The sequence below is a fragment of the Polistes dominula genome, unplaced genomic scaffold (assembly GCF_049000335.1).
Source record: "Polistes dominula isolate Pdom_NZ unplaced genomic scaffold, Pdom_raw_medaka contig_15, whole genome shotgun sequence".
NCBI classification, from domain to species: Eukaryota; Metazoa; Arthropoda; class Insecta; order Hymenoptera; family Vespidae; genus Polistes; species Polistes dominula.
The window spans coordinates 4,962,141-4,980,654 of NW_028300915.1; the positions used below are offsets into that span (position 1 = coordinate 4,962,141).

The 18,514-nt window shown below is 29.7% G+C and overlaps 1 protein-coding gene across 11 annotated transcripts in view; it reads right to left on the reverse strand.

Annotated features, from left to right (window-relative positions):
• GluClalpha (glycine receptor alpha 1) overlaps positions 1 to 18,514 on the reverse strand; it is a 74,778-nt gene that overhangs the window by 36,914 nt on the left and 19,350 nt on the right. For 9 of the 11 annotated variants that reach the window (XM_089170341.1, XM_089170338.1, XM_089170340.1 and 6 more), the window contains one exon: positions 17,268 to 17,380. In XM_089170341.1, coding sequence (XP_089026467.1) covers positions 17,268 to 17,380 — 113 coding nt within the window. Of the gene's footprint in view, positions 1 to 5,418; positions 5,489 to 17,267; positions 17,381 to 18,514 lie in introns of those variants that run through there. The other 2 variants (XM_089170337.1, XM_089170346.1) reach the window with 2 other exon arrangements.

Consider the following 18,514-nt stretch of genomic DNA (forward strand, 5'->3'; position numbering starts at 1 on the left):
GTATGCGAGCCAGGCGTATCGTCCTGAACCATACAGAGTGTTTAAATAATATTTCGCCCTACACGAACCAGGACAAGACGTCGGACACGCGAATTTTTAGCTGACAAAAACCTTCCTTTAATCCTAAAGAATTTAATTTATCTTTGTTCTTGATTTTGCTTGTTTTAGTATTTCATTTTTCAATTGGTAGTTTGTAGTATACATAAACTATTTCATTAATCGCGTTTTTCTTCTCTATCCGCCATTTCGCTATCGAAAGATATTCGTTGATTAATTCGTTAACAACAACAAAAAAATGAAAAACAAAAAAAAATATCTTACCGAGACTCGAAACGCAGACGGCATTTTGATTTAACTTTTATTTTTGAATATTTAATTAATTAGTTTTGAACTATTAATGGTGTCTGGTAATCTTGAAAGAAAAATATTCGTGCAATTACACTTGGTGTTATGAATTCTCAAACTACAATACTAATTACGATGCACGAAATTATCTGTGATATTAAATATGGGTTTATTTAGAAATAGTTGTTAGGTTTGTTGCTAATATTGAATTTTTCATTTTTTTTCTAGTTTCTATTATCACGTAATATTGATTTATAACGTTAATAATTATATTAATTATAATATAAGAATTGAATAATTCGATAAAAAATCAACAACAAGAGAAATATTTTAAAAACCAAAAAATTAACAAAGAATAATCGTTATATACAAAAAAAGTTAGTTTAATTCTAAAAAAAAGGGGTAAAGAAAGTGTCATTTTTATTAGCTAAAACGAGAAAAGTAATCGTCGACGAATGTAAGAACTAAAATGGCGTACCTGAAAGTTTAGAAGTATCACGAGATAAGAAAATTACTGTTGGTGATATTCGGGTGGAAATAAGGAGAACGATATTTTAGAGGATAAAAAACGAAATTAAGAATATCTTTATATATTTCACGGAATATAATGTTCCCTTTTGTCCCTCCCTTCCTCCCTTTTCTTTTTTTCTTTTCATTTTTGATAAGTGAGTACGTATGAGTGTGTGTTTAACACGATTGCATATCTATGAAGGCAGCAGAGAAAACGAAATTTCTATCATATATGCAAATTGAAATTTATGTTTGAAGCATCGCGTAAACGCGTACACATAATATATATATGTATATATGGATGAATATACACCCACACACAAGCAGCAAAAATGCACATAGCGTTGCGTTAAGACCAAGCTTCGGCGTTGGTTACGTTGCGGTAAGAGAATAAGCACCTGCGTCAATGGATCCGACCTAGTTGCCGAACGACGCCCTACGACGTTCTATAACGCCCTACGACAACGAAGATTCGATATTTTTCATCTCTGATAAAAAAACCTTTCCAAATATTTACCTTTACTTATGACAAATACAACAACCACTGACATTAAAACTCAAACTCCCTCAATTCTTCTCCATAATACTTTTAACGTTGATTTTTTATTTCACTAAACTTATTTTTCTTATTTCATCGATCAATCTTATCGAATCTTGAAACGAATGTTTTGTTCGTTTTTCTTTTTTGTATAAAAATAGAGAAGAGAAAATTTTTAATATCTTTGAAAGCTTTATAATATTTTTAGTCTTATTCTTTGTAATATTCGCTTGTAACTTGAATGAATGTTGCAAGTCTAAGAGATTTTATAATACAGTGGTTTTTTCTTTTTCCTTTTTTTTCTTAATAAATTTTCCAGGACTCACGTTAGGTACTAAAATTCATTATTTTAAAGATATTTTGTCTATTGTTGTATTTGGCAAACTTCAAAAACAAAACAAAAGTGAAACAAAAAGGAAAACGGAACAGTTTGATAAAAATGTTCAAATTGGTTTCGAAGAAAAATTAGTCGACGTCGTTTTCACGTTTCTTTTTCACATAGGACGACGACGACGACGAGGAAGACGACGTTGTCCGAGACATTTCGCGTTCGAAAACGTCGCACAAACTCGAAAAGAAAACGATGGAAAAACTAAGTACAACCCTTGAAAGTCCGTAACCAGGGGTAGGTTTTTTCTCTAGTTTTTAAGCCGGCGTGTCGATTTCTAGACGAAGTCTTTCACGTTTCTTCTCTTTCTTTTTTTTATTTTTTCCCCACCCCTATTTTTTTTCTTTTTTCTGCTTCACTCCTTCCGTCCCTCCCCCTTTTCCTTCTCCTCTTCCTCCTCCTCCTTCTCGTACAACCCTGTTTCCTTTTCTCCCCTTCTCTGTTTTGTTTCCTTTCCTTTTTGCGAATTTTCTGAAAGAAATTTCTCTTCCCTCGAACGACCCATTTGCACGAATTGTGGAGAGCTTTTAAGAGAAAGAGACGAACTGTTTATGAATGGTTTCAAAAAGAGAGAGAGAGAGAGTTAAAGAAAAAGATAAAGAAAAAGAAGAAGAAAATGGGGAAGAAGGGAAAGAAAACCGGAAGACGAAATGCGGTTAAAGGATCAACTATGAGATTTTACGCTTAATGACGTTTATCAAACGATTCTACAGTAAAAATGAAGACACCGTGTTGACCGGTTATACTTTTTATTATTATTATTATTATTATTATTATTATTATTATTATTATATTTCTTTTTTCTCGTTTTTTTTTTTTTTAGTCATGAGAAAGTGCACAAATTTACAAACAACATATTTGTATTTTTTTAAATCTTTCTTCGTTTCAATATTTTTGATAAATTTTAATAACGAGACTCGATTTCGTGTTTGCAGGTCGAGTTGACTTGAGTGAAATTGAAGATTTATATGATCGAGAATGATCATAGTTTCTTTTTTTTAATAGTAAATATGAAATAACGCGCAATATGTGAGTCGTTTAGAAGCCAATGTGGTTAAGTCGAGAAAATAAAAATTGCAAAAATTATTGCTTTGTAATATATGGGTTTTTACAACTTGTGATGTTTTAATTTGATCAGAAAAGTATATTTAGTTGTTGGTTTTCTTTTTTTTTTTTTGCAAAGGGTAGATTCTGGAATCAAACAAGCTATGTATAGGATGTACAAATAAGAACATAAGTATTTTTAAAAATTTGAAAACTTTCACCCTTTTGTAACTAAAAAAGATAGAGAAACATATAAACCAAGTAATGAGTAAATCATTTTAATAATTAAACAGAGAATATTTAATTATTTCATTAAAATGAACAGAAATTAGAAAATATCATAAAATAATTTTGTTTCTTGGGTTTTAAGCGACTCATATAAGAATAATAATAATTAATATAATAACAATAATGTAACCTATTAAACGTTAAACGAGACGTAATTCAGGTTGAGCTTAGACGATCGTTAAGAGTTGAATGCAAAATGGTGCGTACGAATGATCATCGATTGCCGTTTTATTTTTGCGGTCGAACATGCGATATTTTACGGCGAGCTGATCAAGAGACCGACCGAACGAATGAACGAATGAACGAATGAACGAACGAACGAAAGGTTTTCCTCTCTCTTTCATTCGTGGCTCATTGCTCTCCCTTACTGAAAAATGAACTATAATACTACTACTGGCTTCTGTTACGCATTTTATGTCTTACGAACCGTGACATTTACCGGATCTTTCTTATTCTTGGAAAAAAATACACGTGATCGAAAATAAATCATGTGATTTAGGGCAAACGAGTTGTGACATTGTGTTTCGAATGATTTTCTTGTCAAATTTTCTATCTTCTCAAATTTGTCATTTATCTTTTGCGAAACAATTTCGATCCAAATCTCATGGAATTTATTTTTCATTGAGAAAAAAATAGATTTTTAAGACCACAATTAAAAAAAAAAAAAACAAAGAAAATAGAATAAATTGAAGAAAAAAAAAATAAAATAGGGTTTATCGTTTTACGGGATAATAATATTGAGCTAAAAATATGAAAGCAGTTTCGAAGACTCTTTCTCCCCCATCTCTCTCTCTCTCTTTCTCTTTTTTTTTTCTTAGCTCTGGAAAAACGAACCTATTTCTTACGTCTTTTTCTCTTGCGGCAACAAAATTCATACATACGTGGCATATATATACATGTGTATATACATAAAACAACATATCGGCAACAGAACGTATATATATATAGAGTGTTTCAAAATACCTAGATATAATTTCAAAAGGATCTTTCTGTACACTAAACTAAGAAAGAGTGTTCTTACAACCATATGATCAATATGACACCTTGTTTCCAAATAATGACCATTTATTTTTATCTTCTTGTAATTCAAATAACTTTACTGATTACTTGCTTTAATTAATTACAAGTAAGCTTTTTATATCTATCACATTGTCGGTAAATTTCAAATGACAGCCGGTACATTTGAACGAGTAAAAAAAATCATCTGGAAACCTGCATTGAAGTTGGACAGTTGTCTCTTCTAACGAAAAATGAGATATTATTTGGAAACGATGTGTCACAACGACCATACGTTTTCTTTTCTTATTTTAGCGTATTAAAATCAGCCCTGAAATTATGTCTACATATTCGGAAACAAATTGTGTATGATTATTTGTCTAATAATGAATAGAAGCTTGTAACGCCACATGCCTGCGTATATGCTAGAATGCTAAACTTCTTTAACAATAATAACAATAATAGTAATGATAATAACGGGCAGAATGGTTTATTAGGGTTGGGTATTTTGTCGTAGCAGAATCTAATGTAAAAAAAAAAAGGATGAACATATCTACGCTTGTAAAATTATGTAAATTAGTAGAAACAAGGATTGTACAATTGTGGTAATAATTAACTCTAATAGTTAACAGTGCACCCGCTAAATAAAAAAATTACTAAAATATCGAAATATTTAGATAGAGTGGCAGAGGTTATTGTTGCAAAAGGGTTTGATAGAGTAGCTGAGGAATTTATATTTAATAGGACAAGCTAGTTCAGGTCAATAACTTGCTGTTTAAGGGGTTAACGGTTGCATCTCAAAAGAGATCTCAAACAAACCTATTACAATTTGCTAATTATATTCTTGTTGTTGTGCCTACGTGTTGGTACATGTCTTATAATGAATAATCAAGGGTCGCGAAGAGGATAAAAAAAATATAAAAATAAACAACAAGAAGAAGAGTAAAGGAAGAGCAAAAAAACAAAATACAAGTGAAAGGGACACCCGCCAAGAAAGTCAATAATTTCTGTTGGATTTTGTTTCCATTTCTGTTATTTCTATTGTTTTTGTTTGTACTATTAGTTACCTTTGTCTAGTATTGTCTGTTTAGCTTGTTCCGTTTGTTTGTTTGTTTGTTTGTTGTTCGTTCGCAAGACGAACTTTACGACGAGAGAACAAACGTTCGTTTGTGAGAGAAACGGTCTTTAAAAAATCAAGACTCGTTGTTTTTGTTGTTGTTATTGTTGTTTGTTTAAGAGGATTTTTGTATCTGTTTGCTCATTTGTTGTTATTGTTGCTTTTTTGAATATTGGTCTTGTGCATACTTACCATCTTGATGTCACTAATTGTCGCGATGCTTCGCACAAACAGGTTTACCCGGACAATGGCCGGCCCATCTAAGGGCAAAAACAATAAAACAGACCCCCTTTTAGTGTCAATCGGTTCTCCCATTTTCTTTCTTTCTATATTTTTTTGTCTTTTTTTTCTAAATTAAAATATTATACTTTATTATTTGATATATTATTTAATATTTTGCTTGTCGGTTAATTTGTTCGTTAGTTTGTTTAATTTAGGTTAGGTTTCTAAGCTTTGTTCTCTGTTGTCGTTAAATGGACTTTTCTTTGTTAAGAAAAATAATGAAAAATAAAAAAAATAAAAAATATAAAAAAAAATGATTCATTTATTCTTCTTTCACTTGACTCGCAAAAATCCTCGCGCGAACGACCCCAAAGAAGGATGTTTCTCTGCCGAAGGTCTTTTTTTTTGTTTCCTATGTGCACTTAGGAATCCTTCCTTCCTACCTTTCTTATCCCTTCAATCTCTTTTTCGTTAGTTTTAAAATTGCAAATACCTACGTAATTTCTCTTTTCCTACAAACATAAAACATACGTGCTTGTATATACTAATGGACGTACATACAAAAACAAAAAAAAAAGAAAAGAAGAAAAAGATCGCGAAAAAGTCTCTCAGTGGCTTTTATTATTTTCTTTTGTGTGTGTAGGTTTTTTTTTTTGTTTTTTTATAAGCGGCGAGTACAAACGCCTTGAAATGTATGTCCCGGATAAAAAGAAAATCAAAGAACACAAACGCACACCCACACATAAAAAATAATAAAAATAACAAAATAGAAGAGAATAAATGTACAAACCCATGGTAAATATTATGTTTATACAGAAATAATAAATAAATAATGTTAAATACTATTATACAAATATTGTTGCATAATAATAATATTATTATAGTAATCCCGTACTCTCCTGTAAATTTACACCTTAATGTAGTCAAAATAAATTCTGTACTGTACGTCCCATCAATTTAAAAGTCTTCAAAATTTGACAAATTTTCTATTTATTATATTTTTTTTTTTTTTGTCATATCCTGCCATAACCTATCTTCATGCGAATTTATAAAAGAAAACGGGTCAGGCGGTCACAAGGGAACCCAATGACGTAGATATCCCGAGTAGTACTTGGAATTCTCTCGTATCGGCAGATTAACCCATTGGATTCGACATTAATTAGAAGGATAGAGGAGAAAAAAGCCCTTTTTTGCTTTTTTTTTCTTCCTTTTCTTTCTTTTTATTTCTTCCCTTCCTCCTCCTCCATCATTTTCTCTTCATCGTATAATACCGCACGAGATCGTAGGGATGAGAAAAAAATTTGTTCGAGTGTTCCGTGTTCTATTTTTACGCAATTGTAAATGCACGTACGACGACAAACCGATTTTTTCGAATATAAGAAAAATTTTACAACAACACAACAACAATAATAAACAATAATAATAATAATAAGAAAAAAAATGTCGTCGTCGACATCATCGTCGTAATATCGTTTAAATTTACTTCAATTTTTTTTGTCTTCCCCTCTTCTTTTTCATCCTTTTTTTTCTTTCTTTTTTTTTTGTTCCTTCATTTTTCTACCTTATATTTCTCTTTTATTACCATTTAATGCTACGATATTAAAAAACCCGAAGGCATGAACGTCGATAAATGACCTCCATCCTACTTTCTAATTAGTAGCCAAGTAAAATACACGTGTTATGTTTTTTTTTCTTCTGTCTTCTTTTCTTTAATTACTTTTTTTTTCTCTTCCTTCTTCCATCATCTCCGACGAGATCACTTGGAACAAAAAAAAAGAGAGAAAAAAACAATATATGTAAAAAAGGAATTGAAACGGAAGAAAACATACGTTGAAAGTGTGACGACCCTTTTTTTCTAACCCCTCGATGATTTTTTTTATATTAACTATAGATATACGAGATATAAACGATAAACAAATAGATCAAAGGTCATATTATTTGTATTTTTTTATTGATTAATATTCAGAAAATGCGAGAACACATTTGTCTATACGTTCTTTTAATATCAAATTTATCAGATTTTTCATTATTCGTAATTTCATAAAATAACAAAAATATATAACTTTATAACTCACCCTAATTTTTATCCGAATATCCAAGTTTAATTAATTCTCATCTAAATTGTAAAAAATCAAACGCAATTATTAACACGCATGATAAAACGCTTTCACCAAAATGGCCGACAAGTGAATTACGTATAAGAACGTTTTTAAAAATGTCATTTTCCTTTTCAAACTGATGATAATTCAATTTTAAATTATCGCCAAAAATTGACAAATGAGAAAACGATTGTGATTATTTGAACGAATGTTTTAACATCGTTTGAATAAAATCACTAAAAATATGAATGAAAATGCGTATGGGAAAAATACGATGGGGTTTAGGAAAACGTGAGCCTCTTTACACGTTGTAGGGTTTGTTAAAAAGACAGAGAAAGAGAGAGAAAGAGAGAAAGAGAGAAAGAGAGAGAGAGTGAGAGAGTGAGAAAGAGAAAGAGAGAGAAAGAGAGAGAGAGAGAAAAGAAGGAGATGGGAGAAGAGTGGAGGGGGGGGGGGAAGAGGAGCAAGCCCGCGGAAACGTAACCTTTTTGAAATATTTACGAAATATAAACGGACGGAAAAGGTCGAGAGAGTATAAGACCTTTGCCTTTCATATCGTATTTGGCACGCTGCCTAATGCTTTATAAAACGATCTTTCTACTTTTACGTCATTTCTCATAAACCACCGGGTACGTATGTTGTCTACGTAGTTATGTATACGCGTGTACGTACATTTGTATGTATGTTTGTATCTATGTATGTATGTATGTGTGTGTGTGTGTGTGTATGTATGCATATATGCGTTTTAGTTTGTGAGTCTATTTCTTCCTTGTGTTTCGCTTTCCACCTACGGGGTTGATTTTTTTATTTTCCTTTTTTGTTTTTTGGTAGATTTCTAAGGGACGAAGGGGATACATGTATGTATATATATTAATCATATATATGGCACATGTTTGGATTATATTAGGTAAACAAAGTTCTACGGACATTATGCGCGCTCTCGTCCGTTCTATTTTTTCCCCCAATTTTTCTATATGTAGGAGTATATATATATATGTGTATGTGTATATGTATGGATGTATATTTGTAATACGCGGATGACAAGATTTTCTCGTTTAGCTCCTAAATAATCTAAATATTTTCTCTCTTTATTTTTCCTTCGTTCCTTCAAATCGTGCCAAAGAAAATATAATATCCTTCTCGTTTTTTTTTTGTCTTTTCAAAATAATTATTATTAAATGTATAAAATCGTTAATTTAAAATTAAAGTAAATTAAGATACGATTGAATAGAAATTGCAATGGTTTATAACACTAAGGAAATTCAAAATAATATATAATCAACAACAAGAATTTCTATTTGATTAAATGTGTTAAATAAATTCATCAACAATTGATCTTAATTAAATTAAACAAAATCGAAGATATTTATTTGAGCGTGAATTGTATAACGTTCACCAAAATGGTCAAGGCGCGAATAACGTATCAAAACGTTCTCGTAAACGTTCGAAAGTAATCCTGACGATAATAATCACTGTCCAAATAATAACAAAAACCATTAATCAACGAACAAATAAATTATGTTTCAAATCAATCCTTAAATACGTGAAGAAAAATTCCAATTTCAATACGTAAATTAAAAAAAATTAAACAGCATATACTTAAAACAATTTTAAATTAACTATAAAAAAAGAAAAAAAAACAATAAATAAAAATTTATCCTAACGTGTTGGTCGGTTGGACGTACGCGGATGAGTTGAAAAGTTTAATTTAAGAAAAAAAAAAAATAAAAAAAAATATTTATTTGGTACTTTTCAAATTGTTTTTACGTTAGACTTAAAAAAAAATAATTTTTATCTTAAGCTCAAAACTTTTCAACCCACCCATGTAGATTCGTCTAATTGCACACATCTTTCTCTCTCTCTCTCTCTCTCTCTCTCTCTTTCTTTCTTCTCTATTTTTTTTGTGTTCCTTTTATTTCTACACCCGAGCTGAAAATTCCGATTCGTAGTTGTATGCGCGAGGGCACTAAAAAACACTATGTCGAAAAGATCGTTGTAAGAGATAATAAATGATATAATCGCGAAAGGAAGCGAAAGGGCTTAAGTAAGGGGCGGCGGCTTCATTGCATTGATAACACAGATAAGGGGTAACAACCATGGTTCTCTGGTGCTGCTGCTGCTACTGCTGCTGCTGCTACTGCTGCTGTTCGTTCCATCACTCCCTCGAGATTTAACCCCGCAATTTTCTGAAAGACTGTTTGATGTTCTTTTCGCACAAACCCTATCTACGTGGGTACACGTAGCTAGGATTACGAAGGGTTATATAAAGTGCTCCTCTCCCTCTTGTTAAGAAAAAAAAAGAAGAAAAAGAAGAAGAAAAAAAAGCGAGAAGAGTAAAATAGTGGGAGAATGAGAAGAAAAAGAAGAAGAAGAAGAAGAAAAAGTAGTAGTACAAGAAGATGAAGAAAACCGAAAGGAAAAGCAACCTCTTCTATTTCTCTTTCCCACCGATTATTCTCTTTCTTTTTGGGTTAAAACGAGCTAGAAATCCTCGTTCGAGGAATTTTCTCCAAACGTGAAATGTGGATACATTCGATGAGGTTATTTTTGGAGGAACCTTTAGAACAAATAGAAAAATAATGGAAGTGAAAAGTAAAATAATAGTGAGTTAGAAAATGGATTCATTCTTTTCTACGGATTCGTTTACGTAATATCTTGGAGTAGTATTATATTATACATATATAGTATATATACATATACCTAGAACGTTAGAAGCAATTAAGAAGTTCTATTTCCTCTTAAACCTGCATCGAGCAGACAATCAACGTGAATTTGTTGGTATCGTCCTCGGGAATTAGAAAGTCGTGATAAGATGAAGAGAGACATTAGATTGGAAGACAAATCGGATCGGTTCCGATGTGTCTGACGTTATGCTCCATGTCGTTCTAATCGGGAAATGGGAAATGGAAAATGGGAAAATTGCTAACCGAATTTCCACGGATTTACGTGAATATTAACGCAGCACAATTTAGATTCGTTCTACGCGAGACACTTTTTTTCTTATTTTTTAATATTTATTTTTATATTTTTTTAATTATGTACACGTATGGCATGACGTTGTTAAATCGCACGCTCGAAATGACTTCTCTCGAACAAATTATTACGTAGCTTGTTCTTCTTGTTTTTTTCTTTCTTTATTTATTTCTTTCATTTTATTCTTTTTTGTATTTTTGTTTTCCATTTCCATTGCCATTTACAAGCAATTAGGTCGGAATTAGAAAATTGTTAGGTTGTTGTTAAATAATATCCTTCTTAACGAATATAAACATGAAGCATTAATTATTGTAATGTATTGTCACGTTAACGTTTATTTTTCTATCGTTTCGTTAGAGCGTTTCTTTTTCTTTTTTTTTTTTTTTAATTAAACACTTTTAAACAAGCACAATATTTCATTTAACACGGGACAAAATATATTATTGTAATAATCCTTCAAAAACCTATTTTATTCATTTTTTCATTTCTAACTAACTTGACCTAATTTACATTTACGATTTTAATTTTGTTTCAATAATTCGTTGCCCAGTACTAAACTCAAAATTAAACAAATCCTCAAATTTATTTGTTTTTTTATCGTTTCAATTATTTATTAATTGTTGATAACGTTGCAAGCGTCTTCTCTCTCTGAATTATTATAATAAATCGACTGTAAAAAGGCTAAGACCTTTCTCGTTTACTGATAATAATAATAATAGTAATAATAATAATAATAATAATAATAATAATAATAATAATAATAATCATTTAAAAGCAAAAATAATTTATTTGGAAATAAAATATATTCGTCAAACTTATACGTGGGTGGATTGAAAAGTCTTGACATTCACATAGAAATAATTTCAATTTTCTTCGATAAAAATTCAGTTCGATATTTTTCAAACCCACTCTCGTATATTTAAGCCGTACAAAAAATTAGCGTTTAGCAATAATTGCTAACAGACAAAAATTAATTAAAATTAATAGTAGTTGAAACTAACGATAATTATAATATTCGTAGTGGCATGCACACGAAGAAAACGAAAGTATAGTTCCTTTGATGTTGTTGATTTTCGACGTAAATAACCGTCGATTGAAACAAAAAATTCCTGTAAAGAGTAGAACAAAATATGCAGGTAACCAATTATAATCGGAAAAGAATACAATTCCGATATTTTCAAACAAATATGGTTGTTGTTAAATCACCATTGGACAATACTAAATGTAATAAGTTTGTGTTTGTCTTATTCAAGCTTTACAATGTAATGTAAATATCACATTTTCTACAAAATAGAATTCTATTAATTCTAAATATTAACAAATAAATATTGAAAAAATAATAAATATATATTTGTAATGATCTGTTGTATCTATTCTCACTACTAGTATCTTTCGTATATTGCAGTAATTGAGTTAGCGGGTCTGGGGGCGAGAGGGGGGCTGTAAATAGGTTAGATATATATTCAGGTATTATAATACATGCAATGTAACTTATGGCAATTGAATAAAATCAAATAATCGATCGAGCTAGCGATCACTATATATTATGTGTAGAAATATACTTTTGTGACTCCCTGTATAATAATATAATAACAATATTATAACATGTAAAGAATATTTGGCTTATAAATGCATTGTTCAGAAGCATTCAGAAAATTAATTTCTAAATGATCGTTACCTGAGACTCGTATGTATGTTCTCTGTAATATAAATCTAATCGATTAATCATTACTCTTTACTGATGGATCACGTCTAATTTTGTTGTTGTTGTTGTTGATGTTGTTCAACGAATTTTATAAGCAAATGATTTATTAATTTTTCGAATATAAATAAAAAATAAAAAAATAAATTGTTGATGTTAAAATTGATAAATGTTAAAATAATATATTGGAATTGTGACATGAAAAAAGAATATGTTGAAAAAATACGTTTTATACGCATAATAACAACTTTGATAAGTTCATTTACCTAAATTAATGGCAAACAAAAAGGATATATTTTGATTTGTTTTTTAATTACAATGAAGAGTAGGGACTAGAAAATAAAGAAAAAGAAAAGAAAGAAAAAAATAAGATCTAAGGGAATTTAACGAGGCATAGAATTTAGAATGAAGGGAAAGATGCTAAAGTATTATACTTCTAAGTACATACAAGTTAAGTGATACCTAAACAGTGTCAAGGACGAGGAATGATGTGACCTAGAATTGACAGGCAACAAATTATGAAAATGAATGCTAATGAATAAAGAAGAAGAAGAAAAATAAAAAAAAAAATAAAAATTTGGGACAGTTCGCGAAGGTAAAACTTGACGATCAGTTTTTTTGACAATCATAGATGTTAGTAATGATGATTGTGATATTATCATCGTTAATGTGATCATCTTTCTTATAAACTTCTACAAGTAATCTATTATGAGAAAATACATTTGTTGAAATAAATAATATAATTTTTAGTTATATATATGGTGCGAGCAAGAACTTCTGAAAGATTATTTTCTATTCATAAATTCTACAATAAAATTATAATTGTCGTATTTGTATACGCAATTAAAAACAATTTGATTTATCTTTAATTTATCTAATTAGAAAAAGAAAATGATTTTTGCATGATTTTTTTTCAAACTTATATCCAGATATTCATCGTCTTGTACGATGTTTCTTTTGTGCAAAAATTTTCTGTAAACGTAACATATTAATGGCAATGCAAAAAACGAATTTTCTTCGTAAAACTTTTCTTTTTCGAGGGTAGCAACGTCTGAGAAAAATAAAGAAAATTCAATATATAGCAAAATTAAATAGAACAATAACATAAAGTGTTAGTGTTATATTTCAAAATTATTTTACCTAGAAACACAAATTTATCATTTTTATTATAAAATAAGAAAAAGAAATATTTTAGTATCAATGGTTTAAAAATTCTTTTAGAAACGAGGACAAGTGAAAATTAACTAAAATTATAATAAAATAACAATAATATAAATATAATATATACTATACATATATATAAATATCCAAACAATAAACATAAAAGAATAAAGTTTAACGAATTTTAATTAACCAATTTTAATTTTATTAACCAAATTTAAAAGTATAAATTTACCCAATAAAAAAAGGAAAACAAGGAAAAATAATATTTAATTTGAAAAGCTTGTTTGTAAAAAATGAATATTTCATAAAAATAATTAATGAAATAAAAATTTAAAAAAAAATGATATAATGAAAAAATATCATAAAACAATTATCTCTTATGGGATTTGACTGTCATTAGAGTCGTTTGAAAATTTGATAAACACATTGTGAGTTACTCGATAATCGTTTAATCGTTGAATATTCGATTGGAAAATTCAGATTTCTATTATCACTTTTAGACATTTGCTATAGATAGTTATCGGACGCAACATCTACACGAAGGGCGGGCGGCGCAATGTCGTAGGATGCGCGCGAAGTACACAAATCGCGATGGCCCTTCAGTTAGAACAAGCTCTTCTTCCAACCCTACTTCTCTTTTTCACCACACTTCCCTTCGCACCCTGTAGACAGGGCAGGAAGAGAGCATTGTTTAGACACGATTTGCAATGTACATAAATGTAAATCATCCCTTACAAAATGCACGATTCATCATTTTTCACGATCCAATGATATCCTTCCTTTATCAAATCATTTTTTTTTATTATTCACACTCCCTCTCTCTCTCTCTCTCTCTCTCCTTCTTTGTTTTTCTTTTTCTCTCATTTGCAACATATATATTAACTTTATATCCAATTTTAAATATTTTATTAAAAATAATAATAAAATACTTCCATTGAAAAAATAATATTATTGATATTTTCAATTCGAGCTTCGACAATACCAAAATACAAAAATAATCTATATAACCATTTTTCAAGACAAGTTAAACCTTTCGAAAAACTGTAAAAGATTCATCTATTTCTTTCATTTGACACGATAAAAGTTTTAGAAATGATAAAAGTTTCTACTTTAGTTGGAATATTTTTCATCATTTTTCTTCGACAATTTTTAAACATATACACACGCACACGCACACGGACAAACAGATTTACACATAAACGCATTTGTAGATAGATACATACGTTTAGAGAATTTCTTAATGATTTCTCTCTCTCTTTCTCTCTCTCTCTCTCTCTCTCTCTCTCTCTTTCAAGATGAGATATACTCTAATTTATATATTGCGTCATTGCGAGCTTTCTTTTTCTTACCTCGAACACACACGAATGTGTTCCCACTACCAACCACCCCTTCCTCCACCCCCACATCCCTCATTCCGCATGTACACACTTTCTTTCTCTCTCTCTCTCTCTCGTTCACTCTTTCTCTGTGTTATTTGCGTCTTATGTGTCATGGTCACCAGCTGCAAAGAAGAGAGCTATTCATTCTGTGCTTGGCACGACAATGGTGCGGAAGCATCGACGTATATAACGTTTGCCTATTACTGCATGCAGGTTATTTCTTTGAAAGATTCAACTACGAAATTTCTCGGATTTTTTCCTCGGCTATGCTTTAGCCCAGAATTTCCAAAACTTATGATACGCGGCCCGGTACCGGTCTATGGAAAAAAAAAAACATTGCCGACCTTTGGAAAAAAATGAGAAAGAAAAAAAAACAAATCTTTCTACTTAAGTTGTTCTTAATATTAAAAATTAATTATATTTATATTGAATTGTATTAACATATTGAATTTAATAATGCTCTTTAAAAAAAAAATATAATCTGATTTTTTATTAACCCATTTTTTCATTGGTCATAATTTAGCAAACGGGTTTTCCAAACTTGTCCGGCCCAATATCGGTTTCCGGACAAAAATGTTGATTTATGAAAAAAATTAAACAACAAAAAATATTTTAGTAAAATTCAGTTATTGTAATTATGAAACATTATTTATATTTATATTGAAACTTACAATTTGTTTTATTGAGTTTAATATATTCTACATAAAATAAATTGGTTTTTTAATTAAACATTTAAATAAAAACACAATAAAACATTTGTGAAAGATTAAAATTAGCACTTTAAATAATAATTGTATATTTTAATATTCATTATTAAATAATAAATTTATATATATATATTTATTTTTTTTTACATAAAAGTGAATCGCGTAAGCATTTAACAAAATATACCGGTCAGTGACCAAAAAAGTTTGAAAAATGCTGCTTTAATGTATCGTCGTACGATATGCAAATCCGATGCACCAATCCCAACTTTTTTCTTCTTCTTTGCACCCGCGAACCAAGAAATAATATTCAAAATTTTACAAAGTAACAAGACTAAAAAAAAAAAGATTGATCGATTTTATCAACGTTCCTTAATTCCTTGCTTTTTGTTTCAAATGAAAATTGTAAGTTTTAAATCGTAATACTCCGATAATTTACAAAAAGAATTTTAATTAAGCCTTTCGTAAAAAAGATAATATTTTTATTTAATATTATTGGTGAAAACAAATGGTATTAACTAAGCAAAGAAATAATAACTCTGATGAAATCACGTTCAAAAAATTATTTTCAATTTAAAAAAGAAGAATAATTTTATCATTAAAATGTCACTAAGTATGACATACCTTATATGTCATACAAAAACGATTGTATTTAAAACGATATTTAGAAAGAAAAAAATTATTTCAATAATAGAAAAAAACTAATGTTTCATAAAAAAAATACAAAATATCAAATATTTGTCTATTCCAAATAAAAGATCCGATTTTTAAATGATAAACATTTATCGAATAATATAAAATTGTTCATTGGTTCGAGTATTTCTTTAAAGAATCCAAAATAAAAAGAGAGAGAGAGAGAGAGAGAGAGAAAGGCGACAGACAAAGCAGGTAAATGTAAAGAAAATTTCAAAGAATCTGGCGTTGTAGGTAAGGGAGGTTAACGGGGTGGTGATGTTGTAGAGGGTTGTAGAAAGAGCCGAAGAAAAATAAAACAACAATTCTATAAATGCGTTTCGATGCATCGTGGTTTCTCGAAACAGGCTGTCAGAAACAGACGCGTCTAACGTAAAACCGTTTTATCCGAAATTCAGAAAAAGGAAATACGAAAGGCAAGAGAGAAAGATAGATAAATAGATAAAGAAGAGATAAAAGTAGAGGGTGGGAAAGGGATGAGAGAGAAGGGGGCTGGTAAGGGAAAAGCTGTAAGTTCCTTTGAATGAAACGAGTCTCGTGGGATTCGTGAAATTGCGCCGCCCAGGACACGTCCTCGACGTTACCCTCGAAAAATACATTTCCAAGATGTTTCGAAGAAAAATCAAAGTCTTAGAAAACGTATATATATATATTCGTTTGATAGATCGAAAACGAAAATCAAGACGATCTTTTTTCTTTTTCTTATTTTTTTCTCTTTTTCTTTTTTCATACCTTTCACGAATCGACAGAATTGAAAAGTTTCCATCGATGCACCCTTCGTTATTTTCTACTTTATTTTTGTTCTTTCTTACTTTATCGTTTCGTTTTGTTACTTATTTACATGTTATTTTGTTAGTTTTAGTTATTTTCTTGAAATCTTTTTGGATTTTCTTTTCTCTTTGTATTTACAATTAATTCGTTTATTTTAAACCGTAACTTTTCTATGACCTTATGTCAACGTGTTTTCGGTTTATCTCTCGCTGTGTTAATAATCGTATATAACCAATATGTATATTTATTTATATACTATGTACTATAAAGTATATGGATAAAAGGTAAAGTGTTTTTTTTTGTGTGTAGAAATATGGAGATACTCTATATTCACCTGTTCCATTTTCCCCGCTCGGCCGGATACGCGCGTCGTATCTTCCTGGACCTAGGATGTTGTCCAACACCTCCTTCTCCTTCTCTCGATAGTTCACTTTTGCCTGCGAACATCTGAAACGTCAACAAAAATTTTGTTAATAATCCAATATACCAATCAACAATTTGCGTTCACTCTAAATATATTATTGAATTCGAATAATTATTTTCTACCGGTTTTAATAACAAATTGAATAAACTTTTTATATTAATCAAACAATATTTTTTTTAACTCTTATTGTGAGGTAGAGTTAATTTCAACAAAAAAAGAAATAGTAACATCGAATGTAAAATTTTAATATGAAATTTAAAATCGATCGTTGTACGTTTACAAGTGTAATTATACTTAAGTAAGTATAATATTATTCATTATTTTTTTTTTTAAATACTGTGCTTGATTTAAAAATTTGCCACTTAAATTAACACTTGATGTTGAAGTAATTTCGATTGATAGAAAGAAAACATTAATTTAAATATTGATAAAATGAAGGTTTACTCTAACCAACCCCTAGTTAAGAATTTTAAATAGCACCTCTTTACCTTATCTTACGGTGTATAATTATCAAAATAATACGAATCTGCGTTTAATCACATTTAACAAAATTTCATTTCGTCTCGACATATATAAATAAAACTGATTATATTATCGATATCTATTGTACTATTAATGAATAAAAAAAATCATTCACAATGTTCAAAATACGTTGACAAAATTAATTTCAAATATCTCTCAAATTTAGACAAAAAAAAAGTTCTCAGAAATCGTACGGGGTTACAAAATTTCTCATCGATCGTTAAAAATGAAAATAAATTTTTCACAAGTGCAAACATACTCGGTTAAAAAAAAAAAATAAATAAAACTAAAAGATAGCAAAATAATAAATAAATCAATCAATCAAATCTTCGTGTAAACGTATGGAATATTAAATTCAAGATTACATTAATCATTCGAATAAAAACTGTATACATATAGATACATTTAGAAACGTAATATTCTTGGAAATCGTGAATATCCAATGAAAATGGAATTCCGTCGAAATGTCATAGCACTTTCAGAATACTAACTCGTCCTTCAAAGGGACGAGAAAATGCGCACGAAACGCACAAAAAAAGGAACTTGGTTGGCTGAGTGCTCGCATCCCGTATTCGAAGTTGCCTCGCGATGTTTCTCTCTCTCTCTTTTACTCTTTCTTTTTCTTTCTTCTAAAC